General features: G+C 37.4%; 1 protein-coding gene across 1 annotated transcript; it reads left to right on the top strand.

The window, feature by feature from the left end:
• Positions 1-1062: 1062 nt before the first annotated feature.
• LOC114134523 (CD81 antigen-like) lies at positions 1063-13199 on the top strand. The gene is made up of 8 exons (XM_028001196.1): positions 1063-1250; positions 2690-2804; positions 9538-9635; positions 9750-9824; positions 9902-10015; positions 10113-10208; positions 12367-12450; positions 12584-13199. The coding sequence occupies exons 1-8, from the start codon at positions 1185-1187 to the stop codon at positions 12647-12649; spliced, it is 714 nt and encodes a 237-aa protein (XP_027856997.1). The 5' UTR covers positions 1063-1184; the 3' UTR covers positions 12650-13199.
• Positions 13200-15758: the final 2559 nt, after the last annotated feature.

Genomic DNA, 15758 nt, shown 5'->3' with positions numbered 1-15758 from the left:
ATATTTGCATTTGCAAAGCATCTTCACTAGTATCAACAGAATCCTTTCTTTCTTTCTTTCTTTCTTTCTTTCGACTTATTTTCATTGTCCTGTAGGAATTAACAATTTTGAAAATGGCGGAAACTGTAAACACTGTCTTCCAGTTCTCTTGTGGTTTCACATATTAGTCCTTAACAGAGGATCTAGATGTTGGGAAACAAAGAGTTTTGTTGTTGCTATTTTTAGAACACATTGCGTTATATTTGGATTTTATGTGATAGACCAGAGTAGAGAAAATACAAATTAAGGGAAAATTATGCATGGTTTTAAAAACATTTTCAGAAAAAAGTCAGAAAAGTGTGTCATACGTATGTATTTAAGACCTTTAATTTATAGGAAGGTGAATGGCTCTGGAAGGAAAAGATGGAGAAGGATTAAATAAAAAATACATTGTAGAGAGTGGCAGAGGTTCACCTTAATGTTGGACAATGAATGGATCAGATCCAAGCGATTCCGTGTGTTCAAATGGCCCAGTGGTCAAGTTCCAGTGGTCAAGTTCCAAACTTGACCACTGGGTCACAATGGATAATTTGTGACAGGCATTTGAGAATTGCCAGTCTGACCTGAGTTGAATCAAGTCAAGTCAGACTGGACTTGACTTGAAGAAGAATGAACAAATATTTCAGTCTTTGCATGAGAAAGTTTTGTAGAAGAAAACACCAAAATACTTGGAACTGTACTTGCACCAAAAGGTTATACTTAAAAGTAACCACTTTAAAAAAATAAATTTAATAAAAGCTATACACCTCTCATTCTACCCATAACTGTGCTCTGCTTTGTGGTGATCCACGTAAAACCCTAATAAAATACAAATTTATGGTTGAGGCGAAATGTAAAAACATTCCAGATGTTTTTGCAAGCCACTCGATATGTGACACTTTTAACTGGATAAATCTGGATGAATCTAACTTGCATCTGGAATCCTAACCCTGCTGAAAGGAAATGGGGCTCCCTCCCTCCACACTCTGTTTTCCTCTCTGCCTTGTCCTGTCTGCTGCACTTGGTGGGCAGATCCCCGTCTCAGTTTTCACTCTTCGTTATGAAGGAGGAGTTTTCTGTTTTAGCTGGCTCGAATAAAATCTGAGTGATCCCTGAAAGTAGACTTTGATTTGAGCAGAAGGACAAGCAGAAAAGAAGTGGCAACAATGGCTGTGGCGGGCTGTACGAAATGCATAAAATATATGTTATTCTTCTTTAATTTTATTTTCTGGGTGAGTCAATCTTACTTTACTTTTTTTTTTTTTACATTTTTGATGTTTGAGTTGTTTAGTTTCTCTTGCTTTTTTTAAACAGAATGTTTTCTTACGATTAAATTTTAATTCCTTGATATTTGTATTTAAACAGATGAGAGCTTTAAACTTTGAGAACTACTGTACATCCTGTGCTCACAAAGAGCACAGGATGTAGTGAGAAAGAAAAATTTATTCATACCTTGATCAGACAGAAGATGGAAAAGCTCTAATTTCTTTTGTCAACAGTTACTTTCAGAAGTAGAGGAAGTTCATTAGAAAGAAGTTTGTTGATGACTCAAAGGCAGGACTACCAAAAGCTGGGAGGGAATCATTCAGGACTTCTCAGTGGGATGAGATTCTTATCATCTCTCTTTCTTATAAACTCTCCTTAAAATCCGTCATTGTTGTTTCTTTAGGTCAAGATCAGGAAGAACACAATAGATACAGAGCTTCATTTCGAAAATTAAACAACAGATTTGCCCTTAGTACGATATAATAACACTGAAAAACACTTAAAACTGACCAATTGATCTGATTTTTGGAGAGAGTTTTGCTTCAAACCTCAAAAATGTCCAAGATCTCACCATTTCTGGTGATTTCAACTAATTTTTCTATGGGAACTTACTCTTAAAATATGTTCAAATACATATGGGTTACAAAAGAAAACATAGCTTTATTATTTATCTGCCAAATTATCCTACACTGATATTCACCTATAGGTCCTATATTGAAGTTTCCATTTGGAGCATACAGCAGCAGTGCATTGTTTAGATGAGCAAGGAGTCACCACATCCTGGACAGGCCGCACTTGATTGGCTGTTTCCTCTGTTGGTTTTGCCGCTGTGCCCGTCTATGTGAAAGCTCTTGAGCCCCGTCTTCCTTGTTTGGCAATTTTTCACATTGTGACTTGAGTTTCCTGTTTCTCTGGGAACAATGGTGACCAGTCAGGTGGGAAAAAAGAGAGAGATAAGAATGGGGGATAGATTTCTTGATATAGCTTGAATATTGGCACAGACATGCAAACAATCCCAATCCACCAGTTGGCTTTTAGGATAAAATGTTGATAGATTTTTTTTTGGTTACAGAACGGCAAACAAGGCAAATTTAAAAAGATAAAAAAAATACTTATTTGCTTATTTGGCTGCAAACAATGCTGTGAGGGCACATTCTGTGCCACAGGTCACTGAGGTGTCAGGATGTCCTTTCTTCTTTCAGACCTCAGCTCCACAGGGGAGTTCAGCACAAAGGGAGAAAGAAGTTAGAAGACAATTTTGAACGTTTGCTTAATTCAAGCAAATGTCATTGTTTGTATTTTTCTGTATGTTCATACGTGGCTCTGATCTTCCCTCAGGGTGTCGTTACAGTAGGCAGATAAAATGTGAGACTGAATAATTAAAGCCTGTTTCCTTTTGCGCCAGCTGGCCGGAGGTGTGATCTTAGGAGTGGCCCTGTGGTTACGCCATGACAGTCAAACCAGCAACCTCCTCATACTTCAGTTTGAAGGCCAGCAGGCGCCGAGCACCTTTTACATCAGTGAGTATCCACCACAGTAAAACTGCAACTAATTTATGTTCTAGACCAACACAAACAGGCACGTATTCTTTTTAAATAAACATCTTAAAAGTCCAGCAAGCCTTCACAGTTAGACCCATGTACTCCAAAACCCCTAAAGGAAATCTGTTCACAGCACTTATCAGATATGTAAAGTAAAGTAAATTGTGAATAAGACATACTCAAAGTGCTTGCAACAAGTCATAGGCATTTATTTTGTGCAGTGTTGCATACATTTTTCACCAAGACCTTGTATTGATGAAGGGAAAGCTCTGTGCAAAGCCTTCTCTAGAACATCACAAAGATCCCCAGTAGGGTTAGGGTGTGAACTCTGTGGTGGCCGATCCATGTGTTCTTCTCACTGAACCACACGTTGATAATTTTAGCACAATGAAGCTTGGAATTATCATCTTAAAATATTCTCGTGTCAACAGGGAAGAAACAATCCCCGGATGGGATTAGACCTCGTAATGTTGCTGAACTTTGACCTGACTAACTGCAGTAACCCCATATGACAGCATTGCCCCCACAGGCTGCAACAATAGACACCAGTAATGATGACTGCATCACTTAATCTGCCTCTTTTCTTATCCTGATGATGAGCCCATCACTCTGGAAGAGGGTAAATCTGGACTCATCTGGTCACATGACCTTCTTGCGTCGCTCCAGAGTCCAGTCGTTGTGCTCCCCAGCAGATTTCCTCCAGTTAGCCTCAATGTTTAGTGATGTTCTTATGGCAACAGAGAGTGCCCTTCACATTCTGGGTGTGAAAATGCTCTTACTTTCGTAGCTCTGAGTTCTACTTTTGTTTCCACCAAATGTTGATCACAATCATTCAGGAGTTTTTCTTCATCGCAGAAGAAGGTTCCCCACTGTCCTTCCAGTTTTTAGCAATGTATTGTGCAGTTCTCAACCAAATTTTAGTCGCACCTACAATCTCCTTAGATGTATTCTCTGCTTGGTGCCAATGATTTGACTCGTCTTAAACGAGCTAAAATCTTTTCCATGACTACAGGATGCATCTTTCCACACTGTTAAAGAAATGAAAAGTAACTCACTGTATTAGCCGGGGTTAATTAACTTGTTACCAGCTGGAAGACAGTTTTCCATGCAGCAACTATTTGCTCATTTAAATTCAGGTGGAGACTTTTTTGTTGCTGTTTTGGCCAGCGAGTGCCAAAATTATTTCCTGCATAATTGGTGAAGTTATCTGCTTGACAGGAATGCTTTTCATAAATTATAGGTTGTGCTCTTTTCATTTTCACACCAACGCTGTTCTTATTTTTTGTGTCTGGAAACCTTTCCTTAAGGCTGAATTTGTCTTAGCTGTAAGCTAAAGGATGAGATGATCAGCAGGGGGCAGAAATACGTGGGGGAGGGGCCAAGGCCTTTTTCTGGCATCTTATGAAAATGAGTTTAAGTGCTTAGATGGCACCAGTAAATATTCCAATATATTATGTTTAATATGATTGTTAATTATTCCTAAAACATAAAACAAATGGTTGAAGTAAAATATTCATTAATTAAAATGTAACATCACATCAACAATTTTTATGTGTAGTTTGATGAGCTTCTCAGATTGGCATCCCATTGGAATAGAGGGAAGGAGAAATGAATGTAAGCCTTGGAATCATTACTACAAAATCACTTATGCAGTGGTTACATAAAAAAGTTTATTACTATTCATTTTGAAATGTTTTACTGGAGGCTAAAACACCCCTCATCATTTAGTTGATCTAAAAAAGTTTACATCTAATAATTATGTCTTTATTTTAAATTGTTAACAGAGAGAAAGAGCTGTCTTACTACAGCCACCTAAAATATATAATTAGAAACGTGTGGGCTGACTCGACCTCTCACAATAGGAAACAGGACTTGCGTATTTCCGCGTCTTGCCTTAAGAGTGGTTACAACCAGCTTACACTCAATCCCATGACCTCACCGTAGGTGATCATTTCTGAATTAAAAACTTTTTATATACATGTTTAGGTTCTGAGTCTCCTTCAGTCTCTTTGGGTGATCATTTGATAGCAGCCAGATGCTTCAGACAGATGTTGCAACAGATGTGGAGTCTAGAAACACTGCCTTTGAGAGTGGTGCAGAGATATAAACATGAACTGTGCCTTCTGTTGCTCACTTTTTCTCTGTATCTTATATTTCATCTTGTGGCAAATGCTCTTCAGTTTTCTTCAGATCATACAGTGTGTATCTTGTTGCCATCGTTCACTGGTCTCAGCTCCCTAAAGAGTAAAACATGACATGATGTAAGTATTTCAAAGCCCCATGATCTTGGTTTTGCTGCGGCGGTGAACTCCAGTAAAACCATTAATTTACATCTGGGCTCCTGCTGTTCTGCCATACTTACCCCCTCCGTAAGTATATGGGACAAAGTCAAACTCAAGCTTTTTATAGTGGAGAGGAGGCACTCTCATGATTTTAAAGCAGTGGCGGCAAGGAAGGCCCACCCAGGCAAGATCAAGGGAATATTTCATTTCTTTAGCCCTCCCTTCAACATACGCCCTAGCATAATTCAAATAATCTCATACATGTGCACATTATCCCTCAAATTAGAGTTTGAAGTGGGTGTTTTTTTAGCTTCCTAGCACACCAAAGTGGTATTTATGTAAGACTGGAAATACACACGCTCCCACCTCTGCTGCAGCACTTGAGAACCTTACTGGTGGCAGTTGTCTGGTTTGTGCCACAGCCTCCGACTCCTTCATAGTTGAACTTTTGAGCTTAGCTTGCTGTGAGGAAAATGAGAAAAATCCTCATAATGCTCATGTTTGTATTATACACATAAACTCAGAGCCAGGGAATGAGAAGCTCTGCATAGACACTAAGAACAAGATATTCATCATTAAACTGCTCTTCTGAATATCAGAGATCCATTTGCAAGCAATAAAACGCAAATTAATGCAACAGACTTCTTGTGAAACTTTGGTTTATTCAGTCAATCAATCAAATATTGTATTTATTAAGCATGTTTTGAAAACATCTAGATTAAAGTTGATTAAAATAAGATAAAACAGTTAAAAAAAACACCAACAATGAACAAACTAAGAAAAGTGAAACTGTAGAGCTAAACGAGATGCACTGATGTTCATTGTGTTGTGTGGACACATTAAATTTAATTCAAAATCAGTTCAAAAATACTTTATAATTTCAAAATGAAAATAATTCTTGGTGCAATTCATACTATAAAATGTTTCCTCAAAGAGTTCTTGTAGGTTCTGATGGGTGTGGCCAGGAAGGATCTCCTGTAGCAGTCTGTCTTACAGCATATATGGAGAAGTGTCTGACTGAAAACACTTTTTTACTGCATGACAGCCTTACAAAGAGGGTGCTCAGGATTGTCTATAATTGTGATTCCCCTACATCCTGCAGAAGAGGCTCAATTAGTCAACAAAGTCCACCAGTGTGTAACTTCTCTAACAGGAGAGTTTAGAGCCTACAGTTCAGTGAAAATAGTGTTGGCTGCGTAATGCTTTGGGGATGCTGTTTCTCACCATGGACTGGAAAGCAGGTCAGAGTTCATGGAAAGATGAACAGAGAAATGGAAGTCCTGGATGAAACTTTTCAGATTTTAATTTATTAAAAACATTTTGAAAACCAGCTGCTTTTTGCTTCCACTCTACAGTTGTGTTCAGTCATGTGAATATTGCATGCAAACTTAACCAAATATTTTGGTTAAGTTTCTAGTTGTAATGTGACAAAATGTAAAAAAAAAAAAAAAAGAGAGAGAGAAAAAGTTTGAGGGTTATGATGTTTTCTGGTTCTTGGCCAAAAACAAAAATAAGCATAGAAGTAGAGCATCCCCTTTAAACTGCTGGCATATCTTTGAGGATAGTAAATCATTTTTAGGTTACTGCACTGCCCTGTATTACATAATGAGGGAGTCAAAGATACACTGCATATTTTCTCCGTCTGCTTTTGGCTTTTTTAAAATAATTGTTTTTAAATTATAGGCAAGATTTATAGCCATATCTTTTTATCTTGAGTTTATTTCAGCTTATTGGTATCCTTCTCAGATGGTGTGAAAATCACTTCTTCCTTTTTTGTTCTATTCAAGTACTAAACGAGGCGGACAAGTGAAGCTTCTGGAGATTATACTGAGAGACAAGAAATAAATGGACTTCTCCGGGGGTCTAAAAGTGCATGTCTCCTTTAAAGACTCAATAGATGCCGAACCTCAAAGGGTGTTGTCATAGTAATGGAGGGCAGTGGAAATAATGGCTCCTTTGCTGCATTGCAGATTTACTGGCCCTGGTAACCTTCCCTTGGTACCAAAAAAAAGTCCTGAAAGCAAAGAGAAGCGGGTGGGGGGAGGGTGGGTTATGCGTGATAAATGAGATACAGTGCTAGGTGGACTGTGTCACCGTTGGTTCATTACTGTGAGCACTGCCAGGCTTTGTTAGCGGGTCAGTGAGTTGGTTTCTCTGCAAATCAGAATAGAGGTCTCTGAAACGGCTGAACTACTCTTTTAAAAAATATATTTCATGGTTTACACCCATCTGTTTTTTTTATTGTGTCCAAACAAGCTCGAGTTTGACTTTGTTCATGAAATGGTAAAAAAGTGAAAGTGAGTCATCTCAATACACAGAATCCCAGCAACAGATTATGTCTTTTCTTAGGTATTTTATTTAATCACTTGAACAATTTATGTTAATCATTTCCTGTTTAAATCGATGTAATCAGTATCTAAGCTGTGCAGCACAAATGCTTCCTGTGAATCTGCTTATGGAAACAAAAATGACTCCCGGCATTAAAGTGGTACCGAGCAAAAACGTTTTCTCACCCAAACCTGATACATGGCTATTTCTTGGTTTAGACAATTTAGTCTGATCCTCAAGCGGCAAAGCAGCCCCAAAATGTCATCAGAGGATTTCTAACAACATGATGTTATTTTTCTGAAATGTTGTGTTAGTTCAAATCCAGATGTCACGGGACAGGCGTCTTCCAAAAATCTCCACGTTTGTCTCATCAGGCAGAAAAACAAACTCGGGAAGGGGATTTTTCTTTTTTTTTTTCTTGGCAGTCATGTTGGCCTTGCAGCTTAAAAATGTGTTCTTTTTCTATAGTCTTTCCTTTGCTAAATTGTAAAAATATTGACCTTTTTTATGGAGTTTTGTGACTGTGAATGAGCAGTTGATTAGCTCTTGTGGGTTGGTTTGAATAGATTTTCCTTAATAAATGAAATCATTAATTACATTTTTTTTCTATTTATTTATGCAGAGAAATCTCTTTGAGATGCAAGGACTTATTTCAAGAGCGACCTATTTTAAAAATAAATATAAAACTAAAATTGAAAACTGTCTGATATTAAATATGTTTTTATGAGCTGAGACATCTAAGTGTGACAACAAAATAAAAACAGAATGAGTCTGAAATTTATATATTTTTAGATCATTGTAAATTCATATTAGCTGAAGCTAACGGTTTGTAAGAGACGGCCAAAGACTGAATCTGTCTTCTACCATATTTTTAAAAAAGCTCCAATCTCAAAAACATCAAAGAAGTTTATGTGAATGACGTTGTAAAATCTGTTAAACTACCTTCATGTTTGACGTTTATTTACACAAAAAGCTGATGAGTGTTTAGAGAGGAAATGAAGGATGAAGGCATTGCGGCACCAATGATGTTTTTGTCTGGAACACATACCGCGAAACTAATGGACTGATATGAAATTAAAAGCAGTGTAAAGTTCATTACACAAAACATTACAGTCATTTACATGAAAACTATTTCATTGATTTTCCTTAATATGTTCTGTTCTCCTTTTTCACAGGAAACTTATTGTCACACATTTCCGCACGACCCGTTACTGTGTAAATAATCATTGTCTTCTGAGTAAATGACCCCCAAATTCACCATGAAGACGGTTTAGAAGACCAGAACATTTCAATAGCTTTGAGATTGAGCTTGTTTATTTATTTGACCTTTGTAGGACTAGCGGTTAGCTTCAGCCTCTATGACCAAATGGTGAGGATATATACTTTAGAAAAACACCAAGAGAGTAAGGACAGCAAAGAACATTTTCTTAAAATAGTGGACTTTAGAGCATGCATTACTAATATGTGATTCTTTTAGTTATATGTGCTGTAGTGTGTACTAAAAGTACAAATGATCTCAGATTGTACAGTTATTGGAGTAAGCATGCTGTAGTGCAAATCATGATCTATGCCTCCTTTGTTTCTTTAATTATTTTGTTCATTCATGCTTTTATTCTGCATTGAACCCAGTTTCATTTTTCAGGTTTGATGGCAACACAATGACCTTTACTCTCTTTTTTAAACATGCCTAATTGCTTGAACGTGTGTTTGCGCATCCATGTGTGCCTACATGGTCGCTATGTTTCCCAAGAAATGCTGTGGGTCAGGGGTCAGTGACTCACAGCTCACAGACAGGGTTTTTGTGTGGAAGTCCAGGGTGTCATGGAGGGATTTCCTCGTCAGGGTGGCTGCTTTTAGTGCTGCTTTTAGGCACTTCCATCCCTCTCTCTCAGGAAGTGGGAGATATTTGTCTTTCGAATGCAAATAATAGTATGTCACTCTACAGAGAAAACAGACAAAACATCCAGGAAGTCCCAAACCAAACAGCATTTGGCTCACTTTCATGTGCATCGGGGGTTTTCTCCCTCTTAGCTTTGACACTTCTGCCCCCTAGTGGTGGCTAAGACGCTGTGACATCGTGATAATTGACTTTCTGTTTACAGGCGTCTACATACTGATCGCTGTCGGAGCTGTCATGATGCTTGTGGGATTCTTGGGATGTTACGGTGCCATTCAGGAATCTCAGTGTCTGCTAGGAACGGTTAGCATTCCAGCTCCACCAATCAGACAACTTGTTTATGTAAACAACAACTACATTAAATAAAATAAATGAGATAAGTCTGACTACATATATGCTCTAACTTCTTCTTTGCAGTTTTTCTTCTTTTTGGTGATCCTCTTTGCCTGTGAAGTGGCTGCAGCAATCTGGGGCTTCATGAACAGGGACAGTGTATGTACAATCAAATGCAAATGTCTTAAAATCATCTTCAATTGTCATCCAGCTTCATGTTTTCTGATTGTCCACAGATGTCCAAAGAGCTGATTAATTTCTATGACGCTGCGTACATCAAGGCTGTGGATGTCACTGGGTCCCCAAGTAAAGACGCAGCCATCGGTGTGCTGGGTGCTTTCCACACTACGGTATGTTTTATATTGAGTCCAATTTTTTATGTTTGTGTAAAAACACAACAGTATGCCTTGTAATTACAAGTGCCTTTGCTCTGGTTTTCATCTTCAGCTAAACTGCTGTGGGAAAGGCGATGACACTCTTCTATTCATGCAAGTCCGCTCCACCTTGTGTCCCTCAGGAATACTTTCTGCGCCAAAACCCAAGGTACACACAAAGTTTACTATCAAACCCTTCCTACAGGCCGTGTTTTATCATTTTAACAACTTTTCCTTGTAAGTTGCATCTATTTTTTCAGAAACCAATTTCACATGATCAGACTGTTTTTTTACTGGTAAGCATTTAATTGCACCACAGCAGGGGTGTCAAACTCCAGTCCTCAAGGGCCACTGACCTGCAGTTTTTAGATGTGCCACAGGTACAAAACACCAGAATCAAATGGCTTAATTGCCTCCTTCTTGTGTAGATACTGTAAGTTCTCCAGGGGTGTCAAACTTCCAGGACTGGAGTTTGACGCCCCTGCACAACACTAAACTCAAATTCTATTAATCCATCAAACATTGGTTTAATTGCAAAATGTCACTTGGACCCAAAAGGTAATTTCTGCAGAGACAAGACAATGTCAAACAATTTGTTATTCGTTTAACTTGAACACTATTTAAAGAAAGTACTTGCTGCTACAGATAAGAATCATGGCTAAACAGGAAGAAGGACATTTTTAATTTACTCATTGATGCTTAATACTGACAAATTACACATAAAAAAGTAAACCAGGAGAAAACAATGCATTTTCTTGCCTGATAAACTTTAATATAAGTCAAATTTGTGTTGTTATTTCATATTCCTGGGGCAAAAATGGTTTTATATGGAGAAAAGGTTTTTTTTGTTGTTTGTTTTTTCGGTGTGTGCGCGGAAATCTGTTCCATTTTATGATGCTCAACCAGATTTTCAGCAGAGGGGAATTGTGGAGAATTGATAATTCCTCATAAAAGGGGGGATCATTAACTGCAGCATTGATATTTGCACAATTTTGTTGAACTCATTAAATCGATATATCTTCGTTATACTTTAAATAACAAGTAAGAGGATAAGCAAGAAGAAATCTAACTGAAAGGGGAAACTTTTATAGGAAATTAAATTGGATGTTGATTGATTAAAGATGAACCTTTCCTTCAACTGACAGCACAAATAAGTCGGGAGAAAGTGATGTAATCAGGCACTGAGGAGTCAAGATGTCCTTTCTTAATCAGCATCTATAATGTTGTCTTATTTTTAACGCTCACTCCATCATTTTACACATTGTCACATCAATTTAGCACATATTACCAATAAATGGATGTACTAAAACTGAAAATTTGGGCCAATATTAATATCCAATATTCATCTTGGTGTTATGGTTGATAACCAATATTTACTGATATAATATATATTTCACTACCCTTTATACACTAATTACTGCTGACTTCACTGCAGCGTCAGTTAAATTCCCCGCAATCCTGCGCTGCATCACTGTCACATGACCAAACAAATACCACATGACCCACCTCCCCTGCTCCTCCAGAAAAAAGATTAAAGTAAATATTGGTTGTTAATATTGGCCCAATTTTATTTATCAGACTGATACTGATACATTAAAAATGACTAATATAAGCCGATAGCAATGTTACGGCCAATATTTAGCATCCCTAATTAAAACAATTATTTTTGCCCTCCCCAAAAAGCACTTTTTGTTTTCAATGGACAACCACGGTGCTTTTACACCTCCTACATCCTCATTCATGTATGGTGATGATGATGATGATGATGCCTTTTTTGAGAGATGTGCTCCAAAGTCTCATTTTGAGTTAAAAAGACGACAACAAGTTTATTTGTGTTTCATACTTTAAAGTTTCAAGATCAATTTGCCGTTTGAACCGACTTGCTTAATATAGCATTAATGCTAAATGTTTATCCAGTAAGAATAAAGAACAATAACGTTCATCATTTGAAACTTGCATGCAGCTTGAGCTTCAACTTGCAGCCCTGAAAAAGTTCCTGATGTGTTTAATCAGATTGTGCTGATTTAGTGATGCATATTATAGATTTATTAAGTTTACAGGAGTGAAGCAGACACATTGACATTAGCCAAACCTCTTTAATAAATGACAGCAGCAGGCACACCTGCCCACTGTCAGTGTTTACATTGTGATTTGATGGTATTTTATGTGAACAGGCCTATATGCCCAGCAGATATCCAGCACCTTGTTTTGACAGCCGACTTGGTTCAGTTACATGTGAACCATGACAGACTTTATGCACTGAGAGCGGAACAAACCTTTTAATCGATTGCAGCATCCTGATCCAGCCTTTCTTTGTCTCTTGTCAGAGCTGCCACAGCGAACTCGTCGCTCTGTTCTCCGAGAAGCTCCACCTCATCGGCCTGGCCGCCTTGGTGGTTGCCGTCATCATGGTGAGCGACGGATTGAAAATGCACAGATCTCGATTTCGTTATTAATAAATATTGCCTGTTGTCAGCACTGATAGCATTGCAGACTCTAAGAGACAGACATATTGAATTAAATCATATCACTTTCTGCATTTAGATCTTTGAGATGATCTTCACCATGGTACTCTGCTGTGGGATTCGCAACAGCCCGGGAGTTTACTAAGCGTTTAAAGGCCAGGAGCAAACCGCAGCAGCTGATACCAGAGGAATCTGTTTCTGTGCTACTGAAAGCATTTCATGTATATTATTCTCTTTACTATAGATTAGATTTTGTTTATATATTACTCATCTGTCATTACTTTCATTTTGACAGTAACTGACCTGTCATTGTTTTCTTTTATCCTTTCAGTTTGTTGGAAAATGTTTCTCTAGAAGGGTTACTGAGTGTGTAATATGTATATAAACTTATTGTTTATTAGAAAGGAGACAGCGTGTGTATGCGTGTGTGGGGGTGTGTGTGCGGGGGTGTGTGTGCTAACTGGGTAGTTGTTTGTGTTGTATCTAGCTGCAGGGTGACTGTTATTTATTCTGCAGTGTTTCTGGGATTAGCAAGGAGGCTTTTACTGGAGCGTGTGTGTCTTCTAACCTAAAGAAAAAATCATACTCTCACATTTGTTAACTTGTGAATCTTCCCATATTAAATAGAGGCAAAACTTTTCTATTTTCTGCTTATTCTGAGAATCCTAATAAATTAAACCAACTGTCATACTGTATATAAGTGTTTAACAGTGATTTTTCTAATTTTTATTTTCTGAAGGAGCTTAACTTTATTTGGGAATTTGTGTCTGTCTTATTTTCCAGCCAACATATACTAATATGAGCTGTATAAAAAGATTGCATAGCTGGTTTTCTCAATACCCAGCTAAGATTCTACACAGCTGGCTGTGTAACTAATTTTGGCAATATGGGTCATATTTAATCAGGCCAAAAGGTCCCATTCACATATCTGTTCAAAATATCTGAATATTGTGAATACTAAATAGTCAAACTTTTTCTTCTTCAGAACATAATTTTAAAGATGTTTGAGCTGCAACATGGCAATATGTCCTGTGTTATTTAATTATCCAAATTACTTCTGAATTACACTTCTGTGTAATAAAGCATTTGCTAAGACTCGAGCCCCAGTGTTTCAGGATCTTAGCAGAAACTTTCTGTTACTTTTAACCCTCAGTAGTGCTGTATTTGCTGCGTTTCGCCACGAGGGGGTGCAATCAAATTAACGCATGTTCGCTCTGCAGCGTCTCTCCCTTTGGCAACAACTTATTTGCATAAAAAACTAAACTGACTCGTACTTCTGGCACAGAGACAGCGGCCACACCCAAAACACATATTTGTTCTGCCAACAGGTTCACTTTCTCACCAAAGGAAGCAGCTTTGATCTCAGCTGTGACAAAGACAGGCCCCAAGCTCTGTTACTCTCAGGAAGAATCTCTTGAATACGGTTTCTTTTCCTAAAGATCTTTTACTGAACACACTTTGTTTCTAGTTTAATGATCTTCTCACATCTGCCACCTTTCTCCAACTTGAACTTTGTCTCTTGGCTCCAGATTAAAGATGTCTAAAGCTAAGGTAGACGGTGATATTTAGACAACAGGGTGTTATGATCGTCAGCATGAGGGCAAGTGTTTGCAAAAGCCGCCTTTCCTGTTTCTGGAGGACAATGATGCCATGTGATTTTAAAACAAGCCTCATCCAGTCAGCACTTATGAATCATGAAACGAACTTTCAAGTGTCTGAATAAGAGCAGCGACCAGCAGGTTCCAGGTTTTTTTTAGTGTGCAAAGTTGTGAAATCCTCTGTTTTGGGTGGATTGATTCCACCCAGATGATGATTTGGGCGTTATCAAAAGCAATAATTACTCACCTGGGCCTATATGTGACACTACCAAGTGATGAAGGGTACAGGATTAAATCAGAAATGTGATTTTTATATTCTTAGAAAAAATGTTAAACATTAATTTATTAGATCAACACAGACTGTTTTTTTTTAACTGGACCTCTATTTCAGAAGTTCAAAGTTCAAGTAGCTCATATTTTTAGCTTAGCAGTGGTACAGAGGATTTTTTTACTTTTTCACCCTTTGTGAATGTAGACAAACTCTTTTTTTTATTATTGTTATTTGAAAGTCTAGATTTTCGCTGACAAATGAAAATCTTTTATAAATATAACACCACAATGTATTAGTTCTTACTTCTTATGTTTATCTTAAGGAGCAGAAACCTCCAGCAACTTCTACTCAAAAGCAAATCATTGTTTATTCAACCTGACTAAATAAACCCACAACCTATTTTTAGTGCTCAGAATCAATTTATAAAATCTTCTGGGCCAAGAAAATAGAAAATGACACTTATGAAATATAATGGAATCGTTTCAAAAATCAGTCTACTTTACTAAATATTATATGTTTAGTTCATTGCAGAGCAGGTGAAAAAAAAAAGAATCACAATAAATAGTTCTGGGATTTTTTTAAAATTCAAAAATAATTTTGCATCCGTTGAGTACTTTTTGGTCTGAAACAACACAGAATAGAGTAAAAGTCTAAAGTGATAGGAAAGTGAAATATGGTTTACAAATGTTTTGTGAAAAAAAATCTTTGTATTTGTAAACACACCCATTTACTCTGACATCCCAAAGTAATTGTATGAAGTAGTTACATAATGACTAACCAGAGTCCACCTGTATGTCATTTAATCTCACTATAAACACAAATATCTTGTAAAAACCTCTGAAATCAGAAAGGGCAACAATCCAACGCTTGGCTGACCTTAATGCTTACAGCTTGCTCTGTACGCTGAATACAGAGTAGTGCTAGAAGAAAGCCTGTTAGTGGCTGTAAAAGTTTTAAAACCGGAGTGGAGAGCAAAATGACTCGAAACATTCAGCCATGTCTACGCTGAAATGGTTTAGACATAAACCATTATAAATGGTCTAGTGAAAGTCCAGAGCTGCAGTCCTCTCCAACCTAGTCTGTGTGAGCTTGAGCTATTTTGCAAAGAATGTATAAAGATTTCTAACTGACTCAGGGGAACATGCCTCACTTTTCAGCTGTTGCTTTGAAAAATATGTTTAAAAAAACACATCTTTTATTTTCATTTTATGATTATCTACCTTGTTTTGGTAAGTCACTTAAAGTCCCAGCAAAAAAAGCCTTGAAGTCTGTGTTTGAAACACAGACTTCGTTTGTCAGACATTGTACATGGTCTATTCATTTAATGACAGTCTCATGTATTACAAAGCGAAGGTTTGTCACGTTTTTTAAAATATGATTTAAAA

The sequence above is a fragment of the Xiphophorus couchianus genome, chromosome 2 (assembly GCF_001444195.1).
Source record: "Xiphophorus couchianus chromosome 2, X_couchianus-1.0, whole genome shotgun sequence".
Taxonomy (NCBI): Eukaryota; Metazoa; Chordata; class Actinopteri; order Cyprinodontiformes; family Poeciliidae; genus Xiphophorus; species Xiphophorus couchianus.
Note: the sequence above shows the minus strand (reverse complement) of the source record. Positions and strands in the feature narration are given on the sequence as shown.

Excerpts from the sequence above, each read along its gene's own strand:
- LOC114134523 (XM_028001196.1), top strand. The coding sequence starts at position 1,185 with ATGGCTGTGGCGGGCTGTACGAAATGCATAAAATATATGTTATTCTTC. Across the intron at positions 1,251-2,689 it reads TCTTTAATTTTATTTTCTGG|CTGGCCGGAGGTGTGATCTT; the intron begins GTGAGTCAATCT and ends CTTTTGCGCCAG. Across the intron at positions 2,805-9,537 it reads GCCGAGCACCTTTTACATCA|GCGTCTACATACTGATCGCT; the intron begins GTGAGTATCCAC and ends TTCTGTTTACAG.